At 36.5% G+C, this 19,410-nt stretch overlaps 1 protein-coding gene across 1 annotated transcript in view; it reads left to right on the top strand.

The window, feature by feature from the left end:
- Positions 1-19,410, top strand: part of KIAA2026 (KIAA2026 ortholog) — a 60,666-nt gene that overhangs the window by 6,901 nt on the left and 34,355 nt on the right. The window contains exons 4-5 of the mRNA XM_015848966.2: positions 1,810-3,239; positions 17,029-17,105. Of these exons, the coding sequence (XP_015704452.1) occupies positions 1,810-3,239; positions 17,029-17,105 (1,507 nt within the window). The remainder of the gene's footprint in view (positions 1-1,809; positions 3,240-17,028; positions 17,106-19,410) is intronic.

The raw sequence follows: 19,410 nt of genomic DNA, 5'->3' as shown, positions 1-19,410 counted from the left end.
TGAAGTGTTCCTCAGAGCTACAGGCTTGATCTATAGACAGATTTGCTTTTCACTCGCTCTTCATTTCTTGTAATCGTGTTGAAGTTTGCTGACCTGAAACTACGTTTACATCTATTTAAAACTCATGCTGAATTGACCAGGAAAATTCATTTAGAATATGTGCTAGCAAACAATTATCCACATGTTTTTCAGTCGTCAAAGTGTTAATGCAGCGTTTCCAACTGTTTTAATGTATTTTTGTAAAAATTATGGTATTAACTCTAGTCTCAGAACTAAAGCAATACCTTGATAGATACACATTATTTTATTAATACTGATCGTTTGAGTGTGATTGTTGTTCCAAAGAAAGAATGTTCAATCTGTTGCTGTAATATAGGCAGTTCTGTGTCTAGTTGTGAGTGGGTAAAGTATGTAGGATTTTAATTTCTGCTGTATCAAACTTTACCTTCCTCCCAGTCTTGCTCTTCTACTGATTTTTTCCCATGAAATAGTGTGCAGTATGATAGCATAACTTGCTTGTATGTGGACAAATCAGTTGTTTTTGTATAGAAGCACCTGTTGTTTACCTAGCTTGCAAGTGAGTGGTCTGCTGAATAAAACATATTCCTTTTCTGGCAGTTAGTCAGCAAATATTCTTTCCAGTTATCAAGCATGTAGTTGAGTCTGTTGAGCTTCTTGAGTTACTAACTTGCAACCCTGGGATAGGTGAGGTGGCTGATGCTGGTGCCTTGTTAGAAAGCACCCTCATACCTAAAGAAATTGCCTGCTGAAGTCCCAAGTTAGCATCTAAACCTTTGCTCTGGATACTCTCTTATAAGACATGGGCATTTTATGAAATGTTCTCGTGGGCTTTTTTTTTTTTAAAGCATAGAATCATTGAAGTTGGAAAAGACCTCTAAGGTCATGAAGTTCAACTGTCAACCCAATGCCACCATTGGGTTGACACTAAACCACTGACACCATTGGGTTGGCACTAAACCATATTCAAGATTTTCTTAAGTTGCGTATTTTGGAAGACTATCCTGAAATGTGTGATTTTGCTTTTCTGTAGTTAATTTTGTGGAATTCCTACTCTATGTCTATGCATTATCTTTTTATGGGTATACTTTGTAGATAATTTTCTTTCTTTTCTTTCTTGTTTATCCATGTCTTGCACAATCTGTTTTATCTGTCAGTTGATGTATTTTTGTAACCTCCCCCCCGAGTGTGCTTACAGAAACAACCTTCTGAGAAAAAAATTGTAAGAAACCTGTAAAAAAAAAATCCTACAAGTATGGTTGTATCCTAGTTCTAACCATTGGAATCTTGTCACTTTATGAGGCAAAAATGTTTCTTTATTATTATAACTTAAATTCTTCCTACTATTAACAGCTGTTGGTGCTTACACGGTTAATGATTATGTCCTATTAGTTACTCTAGAACTAAATTAACACATCATGTGTTGTAGTAAATTAGGTAGTAAGCTAAAGGTGATTGATTACCTGAATTGGAAGCATTTCTTCCTCTTCAACTTATTGCTTTTGACTGTCATGATAATTTTACAAATAAAAGGAAATTGTTTTCTATATTGTAGTCATGTTTTCCTCTTGCTAATGTTTTGTATGGAGTCTGAAATTTTTCAGAAATTTAACAGGCCTCTTATTGTCAATAACCTATAAATAATCTAGCATAACCAAAGTATCAGTATGTATTGTGTTCTTTATTACTTCAAAATATGTGTCTATGATACTGTAGTTCAGATTTGTTTTTTCCCTCCTGTTTCTTTTTATTCAACTGATACCTGGATTTTTGTGGACTTTCTCCTAATAGGATGAGAGAGCAAGAAAGAAAAGAAGCAGAAGAAGCTAGTCAGAAGGAAATAGAAGAATGGGAAAAGTCGCTTTTAGCTCAAGCAGCACCTACAAGGATGGAGATGATGTGGGAGATTCCAGCTATTGGTCATTTCCTTTGTTTAGCACAACAGATTTTAAACTTACCTGAAATAGTCTTCTACGAATTGGAACGTTGTCTTCTCATGCCTCAGTGTAATGCTTTTTTATCTAAAATAATGACTTCTTTGTTAAGTCCTCCACATCGCAGATCTACATTACATCGCAGGCCAACACTTTCTTACAGGGCTTGGGAAGCAGCACTCAGACAGAAAGTCCAACACTGGTATAATGTTGTAGGGCAGACTGACAATCCGAATAGCTCTGCAGAAAAACTTGGATTGTGTCCACAGTTTTTTAAAGTCCTTGGAGAAGTTAATCCCTTACAAGAAAAACCATTTCATGAGCTACCATTCTACCAAAAAGTGTGGCTGCTGAAAGGTCTCTGTGATTTTGTCTATGAAACACAAAAGGATGTTCAGGATGCTGTTCTGGGTCAACCTATTCATGAATGCAGAGAAGTAATTCTTGGTTATGACTACTTGGAGAACGCGTATGTTCATTTTCCACAGTTTTGTGGTGCAGATGTTCGGATTTACAAACAGAAACCTTTTCAGGCTCCTGAATTCCCATCTCCTCCCATCAAAGTAAAGAAAGTGCCACGTACAAGGGCAGAAAGAGTAAAACATGAATATGTAAGCAAAAGCAATGGAGCTGTCAGCTCTGGCAATAGAGGAGATCTGCTACCTCGTTCCAAGTCAGAAGTAGGGAAAAGTGTGGGTTCCATTGCTAGCTGCCCAGAAAAAGAAACACATTTAGATAGCTTTAGTGTCACTACAGAGATTAAGATTAACTGTGAAATGAAGACCTCAGGAGTCTGTGACATTAAAAAAACTGGTTGTTATAAAGAGAACTTGAGACATTTGATTAGTTCTGGAGAGATTGCTGGCATGACTGATCACTTTAGTTCAGGAGAAAGAAGGCCTGCAGAGAATGGACAAGGCTGCGCGGAAATAGCCAGAGTAAAAGTTGAGATCAGTCCATTCAAAGAGAACACACTGAAAGCGTGCCAGATGCTTGTCAATGGCACTCATATTGACAACCAAGATGCAGACTACAACAAATCTACTAAAGAAATAATGCTGGAGAACTCACTTCGAAGTAATAATAATAAATTAATTAAGTTGCGGGCAAAGAAGAAGAAAAAGAAAAAAAAGAAATTGAAGGATATTCTAAATGAAAATCTGCAGAAAAAACTTGATGACTTGCAAAGAAGACGTGAGGTTCATCTTTATCCATTCAAATCTTACAAATCTGAGATCCAAAGCAAGTTGTTCAAAAAGAAAGCTAAACACAAGAAACACAAGTCTGGTGAGTTGGCATTTTTACCTGTACTAAAAACTAGAGAAATATTGCATTTTGTTTGTTTGTTTTGAAATTTGCTTAGCTGATCTTTCTACATTTTAATTCTTGAAATTGGACAGTGTTATTGCTTTACCTTGTTCAGATGCTAGTTTTTGGTGAAAGTTTCCCTTTCAGTTACACAAGTATATGTTACTGGCTTGCAAGGTGATTGCACCATGATTAATTTGTGTAATGTATCTAGAGAGAACATAACTTGTAAGAATGTGTGTGTTACAAATAAAATCTAGGTGAATTAATATGATTGATTAGCTTCAGAGAGCGTAGCTTGAACTTCTTTTATGCTATGCTATCTCAGCAATTTTGGAAATATATTTCCGCTTTCTGATAATATTACTTCATTCAAGTTCAGAAAAATGCAGAGTGGTTATATGATATGATGATTCTAAAATCATCACTGCTAGAGATGTGCAGTCTTAGGTTACCTGTACTGCTCTGGCTGTGGGCATAATCATATTTTTGCTTAATCAATAGAGACTGAGAATTTATGCAGTTGACATTTTTGTCATGTATGTGGACATCACCTAGTTAAGTGCTGTAGGTAGGTGGTAGATTTCAGTTAACTTGCTGAAAAACTTTTTAAACAGTTTAAAAACAGTGGAGGTACAAAGTTGTTGCATTGATTCAAATTATTTTGTGGCTGCTATATTTTTTTGTGAACTACTATAAAATAATCTTGTTGCGTCACGAGTTTAGCTATCTGTTTAAGATTTTAGCAGGCTGCTTCGAACATTGCAACAGGCCTAGTTTTAGAACAGTGTCGACTCATAGGTAAAATCCTCGTTTTCAGCTGCAAAGTAAGCAACGAAAGATCTGCATTTAAAAAAAACATCTTGTGAAGGATAACTACGTTCAGAAAATTGTTGCCAATGTTGTTTAGTTAGAGCTTGCCTGGATCGCAGGTATCTGTGCAGAATATTCAAAACAGCTGTCTTACCAAGTCAGTTGTAAACTCCTTCCTCCAAAAAATTTTGGTTACCATAAATTTCATCTGAAAGTAAATTCTAAGAGTTGGAGTTTAATAGTGTTCAGCAGAAGTAATGTGTTTTGCATTGTTAGCTTTCCAAATGTGTTACTGTTTTCATTCACTTTAAAAACAAACAACAAAATTAATAACAACCCAAATTGTAGGTCAGGGTTTTTAATTTAGCAAACTATTGTTTAAAAGTTCCAGGCTGGATGTGGCTCTGGGCAGCCTGATCTGGTGGTTGATATCCCTGCCTGTGGCAGGGCAGTTGAAGCTACATGATCCTTATGGTCCTTTTCAACCCAGGCCATTCTGTGATTCATTGATTTTATGAAAAGTAAATAAATAAATTTCTGTGACTGTATTTAAATTATACTGCAGTTTTTGCTGTAGACCATGTTTGACAGTGTGTACTTAAAGGCTTCGTTCTCTGAACTGTTGTTTTGAATGATAACCACCACTAGCAAAACAATATCAAGTATGTGCAAGTAGCTTTTGAAACTGCTTGAAAGATGTGATGTCTGTTGTGCTAACTGCTTTTCTTATACACCATTCATAAAAATAAGATGGGTTCAAAATTGCCTGTTTGCTGCAGTCTGGATACTCGATATGCTTAATTGCATGTTAGCTGAGCTTTTTTATAGTTAGAAATTGTATTTTATTAAAACTGAGAAGAGAAAAAAAACCAAAACTGAATTGGTGTTAAGTGAGATGTAAATATGGCTAAGTTGTCTTTTAAGAAGTGCATTATTAACAGTTCTCACAGAATAATTGTATTTATAAGAAAAATATATTCTAACATAATTGAAGCATTGGTGGATTCATCTTCTGTGGAGATACTCAACCCACCTGGTCACCTGCCTGTTGAAGGGTACCTGTTTTAGCAGGGGGATTGGACTCAGTGATCTCCTGAGATCCCTTCCGGCCCCTGTGATTCTGAATGTTGTGCTGTTTTTTTCCTAAAATTTCTGGTTGGTGGTCTTAAAGAATTACTAAATAATTCTTGCTTCTGAGTAGGTCAAAAGCTTAATCTTGCCCTGGAGGTGGAAATAGCATTGCTCACTCTAATGTGGTGAAGAGTAATTTCTAAATATTATATGTATACCAAGTTATTATATATAATACATATATAATTGCTGTCCTTCAGTTGATACTATCTCAAGAGCAAACTGTCTTCTAGTCAGTTTTCCTTTTTGTGTCTAGCATATGGTGCACTGAATAGTGCAGGAAAAAATAGACATGTCTGGCTTTTCATTACTTACTTGTCTTACCTATATTAACCAGTACAAATATAATTTCATTTTGTTTTCTGAAGTGTTAAAGAAAAAAAACAACAACAACTGGATTTTGTTTGGATCTTTATTCCAAAGACTTAGCTATTACAAGTCTTTATTACAAGATTTACCTAATACTGATTTAATCCTGGGACATACTGGAGTTTATTTATGCAGGTATCATACTTTGTGCTTTATGCTGAATATTTTTAGACTGTGCTTTAGGACACAAATATGTTTCGCAAGCTAGTACTCAAATGCCAGTAAACATATGGGAGCAAAAACTGCTATTCTGTCAATGTTATGTGTGTTTTTTCATGACTTGAAGAGTAAATTCCGCTGTAGGATGCTAGGTGCTTCTGTTTTTCCAGCTCCTTATTGTATTGTAAGGAATTTAATATTGTCAGATGTTGTTTAATTAATGCAGAATATAATAAGCTTATATTTTTGTTAGGAGTAAGTTTCTGTAACAGTAGACCAGTGTATACTGAGAAATAATGCCATCTGTTATCTGAACTTAGGTTTTAATTATACATACTTTTTTGTTTCTGGGAACACTGTGGGTATATAGTTACTTACTTTCATTATCACTTTCAGGCAGGAGGAAAATTGTGGTAGAAAGAAATCCAGAAGAGGTGACCAGAGCTTTCTACTGTGTATTCTAATGTTGTTTGCACAGAGCTCATGTTTGTACGTTAAACGAGAAACAGTAGAAATGTCTCTTATCCACTTTCGCTTTTCCTGTCTCTTTTACAACATGATATACTATTTAGTCTAATGCTGAAGTGGGAAGAGTAAGAAAAAATTCAGACATTGGTCATGTGTAGATAAGAGGTAGTCCTAAGCATGTTATGAAGAGTCTTATCTCATTTGATACTCTTTTCTTCTTTCTCTGTCAAACTTTGGAGGACTTCCCTTGTTATTCTAACCTTGCTGGAGGAAAATTTTCCAGGGTGATTAAATGTAATATGATAAAGCTTATGTTCCTTTGTTTATGAAGTGTGCATTAATCTTACGTGTACAAGGCTGAAATGGATAAGGAAGAATTAGATTGGAGGAATGAACTCACATTAGTACTGTGCTATAGAAATTGCTATTCACTGTTTTGTCACTTTGTAGGTTAAATAGCGTTCCTCAAAGTTCTTCTGAAATTTTATCTTTTCCATGAAGATATCATTACAACGTACAGTGAGATAGACTTAGTATAGCCAATTTTGAATTCACAAAAAACACTGATTTAAATATGATCACAGCATCATTGCTCTTTACAATTATTCCTGCCCAGATGTAGGACTCTCTCCTTCTAAAAAGCTGGTATCCCTTTGATCCCTTGTATCCCCACAAGTAGTGTTCTAATCATGTAGTTCATAGAATGGCTTGTGTTGGAAAGGACTTTAAAGATCATCTAGTTCCATCTACTCCACTGTGATTAGGACTGCAAACCACCACGCTTTGGTAATAGCAATAATGCCATGGTTTTCTAATTACACTATGGCTTCCGGCTTCTCCTGCTTATTTCCCATGCTGTATGTATTGACATAGAGGCATCTCAACTGGTCTATGGGCAGTGTTACCTTCACGGAGGCTCCTCTCTAATGCCTTTGGGTCAAATCTGAGGGCTTTTTTTTTTTTTCTCCTGCTTCCCAAAGTGACAAGTTTCCCTGGCTTTTTTTTTTTTTTTTTTGGTAACTCCAAGGTACATTCCCTTTCCTCATCAAATCTAGTTTAAAGGTTTGCTTCTCAGTGCAGTCAGATTGTTGCCTATCTGGTCAGTTGTGTCCCATCTGACGTTATTGTGCCCGGTCTTTCCACCATGCATCCAGTACCACAGAAGCCAAAGCCCTGAGCATGGCACCATCCATGCAGCTAGTCATTTACCTGTGAAGACAATACACAAGGTACATCAAGGATTGTAGTGCAAGGCACTATATAAAAACACAGGAATTCTAACTGTTTGCTTGGAACACAAACTGGGTGAAACTGAAAACATGCAGAGAGGTGATTAAGTGTGAGAGTCTGATTGAAGTAACTCTATGTGTGTGAAGCAGAGGTTGAAGTAAGTTTGAATTCAGTCTCTTTTAATTCAGTCTGTGTAGAAAAGCCCTTTATAGCATACATCTGCTGTAACCACAGTGATATATTGAAATGTTATCCCTTAGAAGAACCTCAATGTAAATTCAATACCCTAAACTTGTGCTTTGAAAGTTTTATAGCTATCTTAAACTGTATTTCACAGTGTATTTTATTTCTTTGAAGTATCATTAAGTTTTGTGTGTGAAGTCAACATTTACTTGAACACAAAAGAATGAATTTAACAGCCTGCCAGCTGTTTTGTAGTATCTGGTATGCTTTCATCTTCACCTTTGTCTTCTGAACAGTAAAGATCTTGTTGTAGGTATCTGGCTTCTGTTTGTAGAAAAACCAGTTAATAATATTTAAAATAGTAAGTGAGGTGTTCTATAAATACACATGGTTTCTTTCCTTTTGCAAGTTGCAACTGGGTACTGAATGCGTCAAGCTGTCAGTCAAGTTTAGTAATTCTGGAAACATGTGCCCCTGGTGTGGGTTTACTTGCATTGTTCTTTGAATCATCATAATGAATGCACTTGTGCAGATCTGCTTTGCCATTATACTTTATAAAAACATTCTCTATGCCATCATGGAACATTTAAGAAGTTTGTAGTAATGCTTCATTTTCTAGATAATTGCATGGGATATTTTCTAGAAGAGGAGCTGTTGGGATTGAGATTGAAGATAAGGACAGTAATGTAAAGTCAAGACATACTCAGTTGTTGTCAAACCTTTGAAATGTGTGAAAATATATCTGAAGTGTTTGTGAAGAGGAAAACTCTTGAGAACATTTGAGAACAGTAGAGTTGCATGTACAATGTGATGAGCAAGCAGGATTTTTTTGCATTTGGACTTTATTTTATCATGGTGCATATTGGTGATGTAGAGTAAAATATGGCTCTTTAGTTGCACTCTGATGTACCCTTGTCTGTCTTGTACTGGGAATCCACAGTTTTCTAAGTGTAGTCTCATTACCCCCAAAGAGAGGAGAAGGACCATCTCCCTTGACCTTGCTGTCTGTGCTTTGCCTAGCATAGTCTAGGACACCATTAGCCTTCTTTGCTGCAAGGGCATGTCCTCGGCTTGTGTTCAACTTGGTGTCCACTGGGACCCGCAGCTGCTTTCCTCTTTGGTACCCCCTAGCGTGTTCTGGTGCTTGGGTTTATTCCTAATGAAGTGCAGATCTTTGCACATTTGCTTGCTGAACTTCCCTAGTTTCCAGTCAGTGCATTTCTTCAGACTGTCCAAGTCGCTCTGGATACCAGCATGACTCTCTGCCCTATCAGCCACTCCTTCCTGTTCTGTGACATCTGTGAATTTACTGTGTGTACACTCCACTCTATCATCCAGATCATTAATTATGGCACAGAACAGTATTGCCCCCAGAGTTGACCTGCAGGGTTCACTGTCAGTTATTGGCCTCCATGTAGATTTCATTCTGCTAACTACCACCCTTTGGGCCTGGCCATTTAGCCAGTTTTCAACCCTCCACATTGTCTCTCCATCCACCCCGTAAATCTGCATCTTTTCTTTGCGTATCTTAGGGGAGGCAGTGTCAAAGGCCCTACAGAAGTTCACTGCTTTTCCTACATTAAGCAGGCTGGTCACTTCATCACAGAAGTCTGTGATTTCTCCTTGGTGAATCCTTGCTGACTATGCATGTGGAGAGAAATGATGAAGGAAAATAAGTAACAATCAGCACCTAATAACCTGTCAAAAGTGTAACTTTATTCTGTGTTAGAATCGAGGTTTGAATGGGTGATAATTAAGACAGAATAAATTCATGGAAATCATATTTCTTCTGCTTCATTTACTATGATGATTCTTCACTATTAATTTAGAATTAACAATTAAAACAACAATGTAAAAATTAGCCAGTTTTAAATTATTTTACTAATTTATTTTGATTTATGTTTGCTATATAAAATACTGTCTTTGATTGAGGACCCAGTGATATGTAAAACCTGGAATATGTTGTTTCAAACAGCATCTCAGCCATTCAGAATCACAGAATCGTAGGGGTTGGAAGGGACCTCCACAAATCATCGAGTCCAATGCCCCTGCCAAAGCAGGTTCCCTACACCAGGTCGCACAGGTAGGCGTCCAGTTGGGTCTTGAATATCTCCAGAGAAGGAGACCCCATAAGCCTCCTGGGCAGCCTGTTCCAGTGCTCCGTCACCTTCACTGTAAAGAAGTTCTTGAGCACATTTGTGCAGAACTTCCTGTGCTCCAGTTTCTGTCCGTTTCCCCATGTCCTGTCTCCACACACTGCTGAAAAGAGCCTGGCCTCGCCACTTTGCCCCCAACACCTCAGATATTTATAGACCTGGATCAGGTCCCCTCTTGGTCTTTTCTCAAGGCTAAACAGACCCAGTTGACTCAGCCTTTCTGCATAGGGGAGATGCTCCAGGCCCTTCACCATCTTAGTGGCCCTCCGCTGGACTCTTTCCAAGAGATCCCTTTCTTTTTTGTGTTGGAGAGCCCAGAACTGGACACAGTACTCCAAAGAGAGTACAAAGAACATTAATCTCCTTTTAAATAGACTTTTCTGACTGTTTATTTCATGCTCACTCTAGTGCTTTCAGCTATCTCTCTCACTGACTTATACAATATCCAAGTTTCCTTCTTTATCATCCTTCAAAGACCAAACTGACTAGCAGGACGGGAGAGTATCCAAGTTAAACAGTACTTGTGTGTGCTTAATATCTTTCTGGCCCCTTCTGCAGGTGAGTGGGGGCATGCTTTGTGGGAAAGCCTGCACTTTCCTGCATTCCTGCCACAGGATGGAGTTTGTTTTCATTCAAAAAGGCAAACAAGGAAATGACAGTTGAAGTGTTACTCAACTGTATTGCCCTTATTGCTTATTGCATACATTTTGACAAGAGGTTTGTGTCAGCAGGTAAAGTCAGGGGATGCACAAATTAAGCTTTTCTGCTGTGATGCTGCCAGTTCTAGGTCTAGATTTGTGTCATTTTTTGCTGAGAAATATTATTTAGTATTAATGAAGTTTTTTATAACCATATATATATGGGTTATATTTTAATTTAGGGTAATGCATTATAGTTTACTTGAAGAATAAGGTAATTGTGTATTTTCCCTGTATTCACTGGTAGAGAATTAAAGGAGCACTTATTTGTTTCACAGTCCTTCTGTATTCACTGAACAGGGCTCTTGCCTTAGATGTCTGTAGTTTTTATTTCTCTAACCTCAGGAATGTCTTAACTCTGTATTGGAAGTTGTATAAAAAAGAGTTATCTCCTGTGCTATGGGAGGGAGAAAAGAGATGAGAAAAGCTACTTTTATTCAAGGTAAGATGTCTCTCGTCCACTTCCCTTCTGAACTGAAACCCCAGTGGGATGTGAAGCCTGCTGGAAATGGCATTGTGGAGGCATAAGTAATTGTGACTAAGTTAGATCATGTTGGGTGAATAAAAGGTCATACAGAAATAATGTAGGCTGACACTTCCTAGTTTTATACTACTTATGTTGTAGCAAAGTTGGGTTTTTGTTTGTTTGTTTTTAATTTAGTTCTGATATGTGTGTATTTGAATACAAATTGGTTTCCTTGTTTAGTAATATTGTATAATTTTGATAAAAGGCAAGAAGTTTTTTGGTTTTTTTTTTTTTCTTTTCAAAGAAATATTGACATATTTGAAATTAAACTTGAAATAAAAAATAAGATTTTAATCTTCATTAGGAGTATTGTAGTGCTGGCAAAAGTAAGAATAGTATTTTCTTATTAATCTTCATAAAGATTGAGGTGCTGGAGCAGGTCCAAAGAAGAGAAACGAGGCTTGTGAAGGGCTGGGAGAATACGCCCTATGAGGAGTAACTGAGGGAACTAGGGGTGCTTAGTCTGGGGGGAAAAGGAGGCTGAGGGGAGACTGTATTGCTCTACTCCAATATCTGAGAGGTGGTGGAAGCAAGAGCAGGGGTTGGTCTCTTATCACTAGTGACAGGTGACAGGATGAGGGGAAGTGGCCTCAAGTTGTGCCAGGGTAAGTAGGTTGGCTATCAAGAAACACTTCTTTTCTGAAAGGGTTGTTAAGCATTGAAATAGGCTCCCCAGGGAGGTTGCTGAGTCACCGTCCCTGGACGTGTTTAAAAACCATTTGGATGTGGTGCTCAGGGACATGATTTAGTGGAGGGTTGTTAGAGTTAGGGTAGTATGGTTAGGTTGTGGTTGGATGATCTTTAAGGTCTTTTCCAACCTGAGCAATTCTATGATTCTATAAAACATCTATTAAATACTTCTTCCAGTATTTCTCTGCTGTGCAAAAAAATAACTGTTGGGACACCACTGTTAATTCTTCAAGGTGAGAGTCGTAATAGTTTACAGCCTTTGTGAAGTTGCAACTGTTGAGGAGAAGACCTCTTTAGAAGTTTCTATACCATTATTTTACATGGACTTCTTGTTGTAGTTCAGGTAACAATTTATTTTAAAGGGAAACTATTTCAATTGAGAGTATTTTTATCATTTAATTCTTAACGTGACTGGAGATGTGTGAAATTGGACAAAACGTTTTCTTCCATCTGTGCATTGCACTCTAGCATTATTGATTCCTGTGTGTTTGTTGTAGCATGTGTATTATTTGCAAGGCAGTCTTTTAAAAGAAGCACAGTGATGGAAAAGTTGGTTGGAAGGAAGCTCTGGAGGTCACATAGTTTGGCTCCCTGTTTGAAGCAGTTCTCTTAAAAATACCAGGTCATGTTGTCTGTGACTTTGTCTAGCTATTTCTTGAAGACCTCTAAAGATAGAAGTCAGTATACTGAGCCAGCCCATCCCCCTGTGAGAATGTTTCTACTGAAGTGATTGCACATTCACTGGCACAGGCTGCCCAGAGGTTGTGGATTCTCCTCCTTGGAGATGTTGATAAGATGTCTGAATGTGGAACTGGGCACCCTGCTCTCATGTTTCTACTTGAAAAGGTCTTTGAACAGATGGACCTCGAAGTCCCCGCCAACTTCAGTCATTCTGTGATTCTGTCATTATTTCTCTAGTCTGTGTGTAGAATTGTTGCTAAATTGTTTCTAAATCATAGCTAGTAAAAGCAGGAGACAGAGCTGGGAGGTAAGCAGGTCATGTTGAATCGCCATAGGTAACTCAAGAAGTATATCAACTTCTTCATTAGATTTTTTTTTTTCCTTATTTCTCAGATTTGTTTTTCTAGCAGTGATTGCTTTCAGCAATTAAATATATTCGTACATTGAGCATGCTCTGAAGGATATGGTGTGATATCACTCCAAAAACACCTAGCCTCTCTCAGTAGCATTACTTCATTTTTTAAGTGAGTAATTTAAACTATTTTGAACAGTCTCTTTAGCTAGGATCATGGAGCTCTAGCAGGTGACACTGGAGTAGCCTGAGAAATTACTACTCACAGTAGTAATCTGTTCAAGCCTTTACTGGTTTTACTGTCCATACAGAATACACTATGCCCACCACAGCCTGGCAGTACAAGACAAGCCACTATGCTCTGTGGTTATATGTGACAGGACCAATATGAAGGAGCTGGTAGGGGCAGACATATCACTGCTGTCTTTGCAGAATGTACTTGCTCATCAGTTCCTTTGTAACTTGGTGACTGAAGAATGCTTTTTTTTTTTTTTTTTTTTTTCTTTTTCTTTTTTTGAAGACCAGGGATTACATTTTTTTTTTTTTTTGCTTAAAAGAAAAAAAAAGGAGAGAGGGTATCTTTATTGCTGCAATAGCCTCTTTCTTTCAAATTTAAAACTGTTATTTTATAGGGATGTTATTAAAGTAGACAACGACTTTCCCAATATTAGTTTGTTATATCTAATAATTTTCTTCCACAATGCAAATATTTGTTTTGTTTCTTTTGTGGTGCTGGACCATAGGATGTCTGGTGTTTATAGTCTCCAAATGGTAGAGACTATGGTTTTGTGCAGTACAAATATGTTATTAATTCATAGAGTCATGTCAGCTTGTTAAATAGTTATGAGTCTTATGTACATATATTTAATAGACACACTTTTATGACCCATTTGTCAGACTTTATTTAGCAAAAAGAAAGAAAATACAATTTTTAAATGAAAAAAAAAAATGAATTTTTTTAACCCTGATTACCTGATTACATTACAGGTATGGGGTAATCTTCAATATATTTCTAATCAAATTTCCAATTCTTCTTGCTTTATTTGCTACTCCAGTCTTTTTCTTTTCAGATATTTCTGCAAATAAGAAATATTTACTTGGTCTTTTGGTATTTAATTATAAATCTTCTAATTACATTTCCCCTTTTTTGGAAGTCAGTACTGGTGCAAAGAGAGGACATATTTCTGTTATCTCTTGCTTTTTCAAAGTGTGCTGCATCACATAATACCTCATACTGAAAATACTCAAATAAATATTCATTACAAAATGATATGTTGAAAATATTCAAAACTAAATTATTCTTTTTAAGCATTCAGACCTATCTTTCTATAAAGAAAGATTATGTAGGACTGTGTGGCAACCTCATGCTTTTATCCCTTCATGCTCTTGCCAGATCACATTCTTTTACAGCATTAAGTAACCACCATATGTCCAGACTTCTTTTTCAGTGTTTGTCAAGAAAACTTGTATTAGATATCTGCTTTAATTCATTTAATGAACAGCACTGTTTCCAATCATACCAAATATGTTTTCAGTGCATCAGAATCCTTAAAACACATACTAAAAATGTTGATATCTTGGATTTTTTTCATGTTGTCCAAATGCGTAGGTCATTGTTTTAATGAAGACACACCTATACCTTTGTTACTTTTCTCTAATGTTAAGTCTTTGAGTGTTGTCTTTTGGTAGTTGAGGGCTCTTTAAATTTTCATGCATTTTCATTAAGTGGATTTTCAAGTCTAGGTTTATAGCAGCAGTCCATCCAGCTCTGTACCCTCCCCTAGCGCTATTCTGTGTCAGATTCAGCTACAGTGTTTTGGAAACCTCATAGTGTAGTAAATTGAAAATACAATTTTGATTTGTCTGTTCCCATTGTTTTGGTTAATGATTGATAGAAGCATCTTGAGATATGATCAGTATCTCAATGTATTCTGTTTAAATTGCCTCTACATCTGCATAGGTCACTCTGAAAGTAATGCCTCCTATTTATTTTCATGGGAACCACAACAGATAAAAGAGCACAGTAATACTATACAGTAGAGCAAATTCTCAGCTACAGAATGCTGTTTTTCAACAAAGTCACCACCATTACCTGTGCTTTTTCACCAGCAGTGAGCAAGAGCCTGCATACCAGGCTTATAAAAACTGGCCCCAGGAGAGGTGACCCACTGTTTCAAAGGTGCTGTGGTGTCATTGTTGCTAAGAAAATATTGCCCAGGCAGTTCATCTTTCATCAGACAAGCAGATGGAAGTCAGAAGGCATCAAAGCTAGACTATGCAGGGAGTGTGGTAGGATGTTCTAGCCAAGACTTGCATTGTGCTTCATTGTATGGAGCCTGGTGTTAGTTACTGTATTGCATGAGAAAGGTCTTCTTCTCTGGAAGTTCAAGCCTTTAGCTTAGTCAGGGTTGTAATGTAGCAGTCAGAGTTGGTTTGTCCAAGTTCCAGGATATCCAGAAGGATCATCCCTTTCCTATCCCAAAAGAATACACATCACTGCCCATGAGTGCCCATGTCCTGAACATTTTTTTTTGTTGAGGAATATAGATATTGTCACTCCATGGTCTGCTGTTTTGAGTCCAGCTCATGATAGTGACATCACATCTCATCACCAGTTATGATGCAATCCACAAAACTTCCACCTTCAGCCTCATACTGGTTATAGTAGGACCTGGCAGACTTGCATATGATGTTATTTCTGTTCCCATGTGAGTATTCATGGGACCTGCCTGGCACAAACCTTGCAATATTCAAATGTTGTCACTATTGTTTCCAACGTGCTGAAGCTGATACTGAGCTCTGTATAGTTCTCTGGTCATAAAATGCTGATTTGTACAGGTGAGTTGATCAAGATGCTCTTCTTTTGGTGGTGTGACAGCTATGTATGGCTGTCAAGAATGTGGCTTGCTTTTCATGCCTCAGCTGCCACCACTGAAACACACCACTTACCACCTCACTGTGCTCACATTCAGTGTTTGATGTCCATAAACATTCATCAAATGTCAGTTAAAGTCCATGGGTGCCATTTGTTCCACATGGAAAACACACCACTGCTTTACATGTATTTCCATGTCAGACATCATTTTGCCTGAGTGCCTCTCTGCTGCTACCTGTTGTACAGAATAACAAAGCTGAATATTGGTATTCAGAGCCGAACCTCTGACAAAACCCTGAGCTGTGAGCCAACATAATAAAACAGGAGGCATTACTGTTGGAGTTGCTTTCATATAATAGCATGTGTGTATTTGCACATACGTTGTGTTAGGAAAAAGAAACAATTCCTGACAATATTTTCATAATTAAAAAATTAGCATTCTTTTGTTAAGCCAGGTAACGTGTGATGATTGTCTCTAACAATTAATTCAGCATAATGTTGTGTGACTCTTTAGGTTTTGAGATGGTGTCTAGGGTTCTGGAATGTGAGTACCACCATAGTGGTGGTTTTAGTCTAAATGAACTTGTCAGAAGTGGCCTTATTGTAGTCTACCATGTGAACGTAGGAATAACCTCATAAGGAACTCAATTATATGAAGCATATGTAAGTCTGGGTGATGCAACTACTTGATGTGAGAAGTGTTCATGATCTTTTAATCCTGATAGTTCAGGCATTACACCACTTGTCTTGCCTTCAAGAAAGTTAATTATTACATCTATATTACAGTGTAGCACAATTGTGTGGTGAGGACATGAGGTTTTCTTCTAAAATTTTACTGGCTTTACTGGTGGCAGAATAACCCCATGAGTATTCTGATTTCACTGATAACTTCAGTATGTCCGTTTGGCAATTTCTAGATGTTGAGATGTTGTCTGTGCTTTGAGGGTATTTTATACTGTAACATGTAGATGTCCCAGACCCTAATGTGTGATTCACTTTGCAGTGTCAGAGAACATGCCTTGCAGGTAAGATACTATATTTCTTAAGTTTGTGACGTAAGTTCTGGATTTTGCTCCTTCCAGAACAGTGATGTGAATGTTTCTTCTATGACTTAAATTTCTTGCAGTGTTCTCTTAATTTTTAGGTGGCATATTATGATCATTGTAATGAATTTGTTCTGTTTTCTTTTTTCTTTCTTTTTCTTTTTTTTCTTCTTCTTCTTCCTTTTTTTTTTTTTCTGCAAAAGAACTGCCCCACAGATACTTGTAGTTTAATGTTTGCTTTTGCTGCGTCTAGTTCTGATTCGTTGTGTTTACGTGACGCACTCGTCAGCCATCTGTTAGTTACAGTTTAACTTTAAAGTCTGTATGTAATTTGGTTTTATTAATGAAGTACAACAAACAGCATTATGAAGCTTTTCTCTTTCAATCTTACAAGGAAAAAAATCGGTCTCTAAAAAAGCAATCACAAAGAAGAGGAAAGGTGTCACAAAGTCTGCCATACCAGAATTTCAGGTAAATGATTTTAATTCTTGTTCTAAGTTCTTGAAACCTGAATGCCTGTGAAGTAAGTCCCACATTGTCTGACATAGATCTTAGAAATCGTAGTCAAGAGATGAATTTTCCTTTTCTAGATTAAAAGGCTTACTTTGAGAAGTGTTTTTAAACATACACTTTACACTTTCTTGGTAGAGAACGTTTTAGTGTTTTTTATTATGTGCATCTTAACATAGTACATAAAAAGTACATGGTACTTTTTAATATCCTATGTAAATAATGACGCAGTACCAAGTCTGGAGAAAAGAAGTTATTGATGTAACTTATGAGATATAATCTAGGATAAAATTACTGCTGTTTTTACTGGTATGATTTGATGTGGTTTAATGATGTTTCACTGTGATCCTTGAATTGAAATCTAGCTTAATTTTACTCAAGTACTTGGAAAAAATCTGTACCTTCATGTCTTTGTCTTGTCTGTAACTTTTACCTCTTATCTGCACATGAACTTTAGACCAAAGAGCACTAAGAAGAGAGTGCTAATTATTACAGTGTGTTTTTATGGTGCTGTAACAGAAGTATGAAAGTGTTTAAGTCACAATTTATATATCTGTACCTATTTGAATTAAACTTCTCTTTTGGTGGCATCTTTTTAGAAAAACATATTAGAAAAACTACAACTCTTCTGCAGCTAGTGTCTAAAAAAGTGTATTTTTCTCAATGGATTCCTTGCATGCCATAAATATATGTAGTTTAGTTAGAAGTAGTCTGTCTAAAATGTTATCTAAAGCTCAGCCTAATTTTATATCTAACCAAATTAAACTATATGTTTATATCTATTTAAATGCTAAATTAACATTTTAATGCTTACCTATGTAAAACGTTAATTAAAGTTAAGATATAAATGAGTAATTTCAGCTCTTTTGATCAAAATCAGGATTTAGATTTGTTTTGGGTGAAGGTAAGATGATCAGTACTATTTATTTCTTTTTTTCAGGAGGATAGATAGGGCTGGTATGGCTGTGTTTCAAATATTTTCATATCTTATACAATATTTGCAGCTGTAAAACTTCTAAGCAGTGTAAAACATATGTCTTGGTATTCTTTTCCACATACATGTATAGCCAGATATCACAAATTCACATAACTATCAATACCTACTTATATGTGGTTTTAGAACTTAGTATAAGTTCTTAGCTCAAAGCTGTTTAAAAATGGTGAGAAAAAAAGAAGCAGATGTAAATTAAATGTTTTTGTTTGTTTGTTTGTTCTTACCAAATAAAAGCACACAGAAACATGTGCTGTTTTTAATCTTATGGAAATTATTTAATAAGTGAGTTGACAGCTCACGAGTTTGTAAGTTCTATACTTTTCCTTCTAAAAGAAATTCTCATTTCCAAGTTTATAGCTACTGTTTTCTGTTAATGTTAAAAAAAAAAAAAAAAAAGACAATAATTATAGTTGTGTACTAAAAGATTACTAAATTATTGGTTCTCTCCCCCACCCATGTCTACTAGTGTCTTGTTACAAGTGCTTTCTCTCATTCTTTCCTTCTTTTTCCATATGTATGTACATGTGTAGCTATGTAGATTTACTTGTACCATAACCAGAGAAAGAACACATATTGTAAGGAGCTGAGCTAATGTTTTGGCTTTTCTGTGACTGTGTATAACAGTTCTAACTTTCATCAGCTGTGGTCTGTAATAAATAGAGACCTCAAATGGGGAATATCTGGATATTTTCCACTTTGAAATGGTTTCAATAAAAGAACAGTTTAATGAGAAGTTAAAGTATAACTTAAAATCATTATGCAGACAACCTGAAGTTGGGAGCAAAACCGCACTGAAGTGCATTATGTTTAAAAAGGTTGGCTGAAGCTCCAGCTGGTTCAAGAGGACCAAGGAGGGGGCATCCATAATCCAGGGGTGTACACAAGGTGTGTATTTACAAACAGATTTACAGATTGCTCTTGTAAAATAAAGATTAAAGTTCGTTTGTAAATTCTGAAAGATCGCAGCAGAGTGCCGAGTTAGAATGGTACTTATCTTTCCTCGCAAAAATTTGGAGAGAATTTTTATTCCTGCCATTCCTCCTTGGAGTTCTTGAAACCAATGAGGATCTCTGAGAGACTACTAAAAGTCTGAGCTTGTATCCAATGGGATACAGCAGTGAACTTGAAAATTTACTGGAAAACAGAATATCTGAATTTTCCTTTATGCTTACTTTCTGTGAAATTTCAGTCCTGTGCCTGATCTGAAAATGTCAAAGTGAGTATGTACACAATTGATGTACAGGGCATATACATTAATGGAAATACTAGCAC

This window comes from Coturnix japonica, chromosome Z (genome assembly GCF_001577835.2).
Source record: "Coturnix japonica isolate 7356 chromosome Z, Coturnix japonica 2.1, whole genome shotgun sequence".
Classification (NCBI taxonomy): Eukaryota; Metazoa; Chordata; class Aves; order Galliformes; family Phasianidae; genus Coturnix; species Coturnix japonica.
This window is presented reverse-complemented; position numbering and strand designations above follow the sequence as displayed.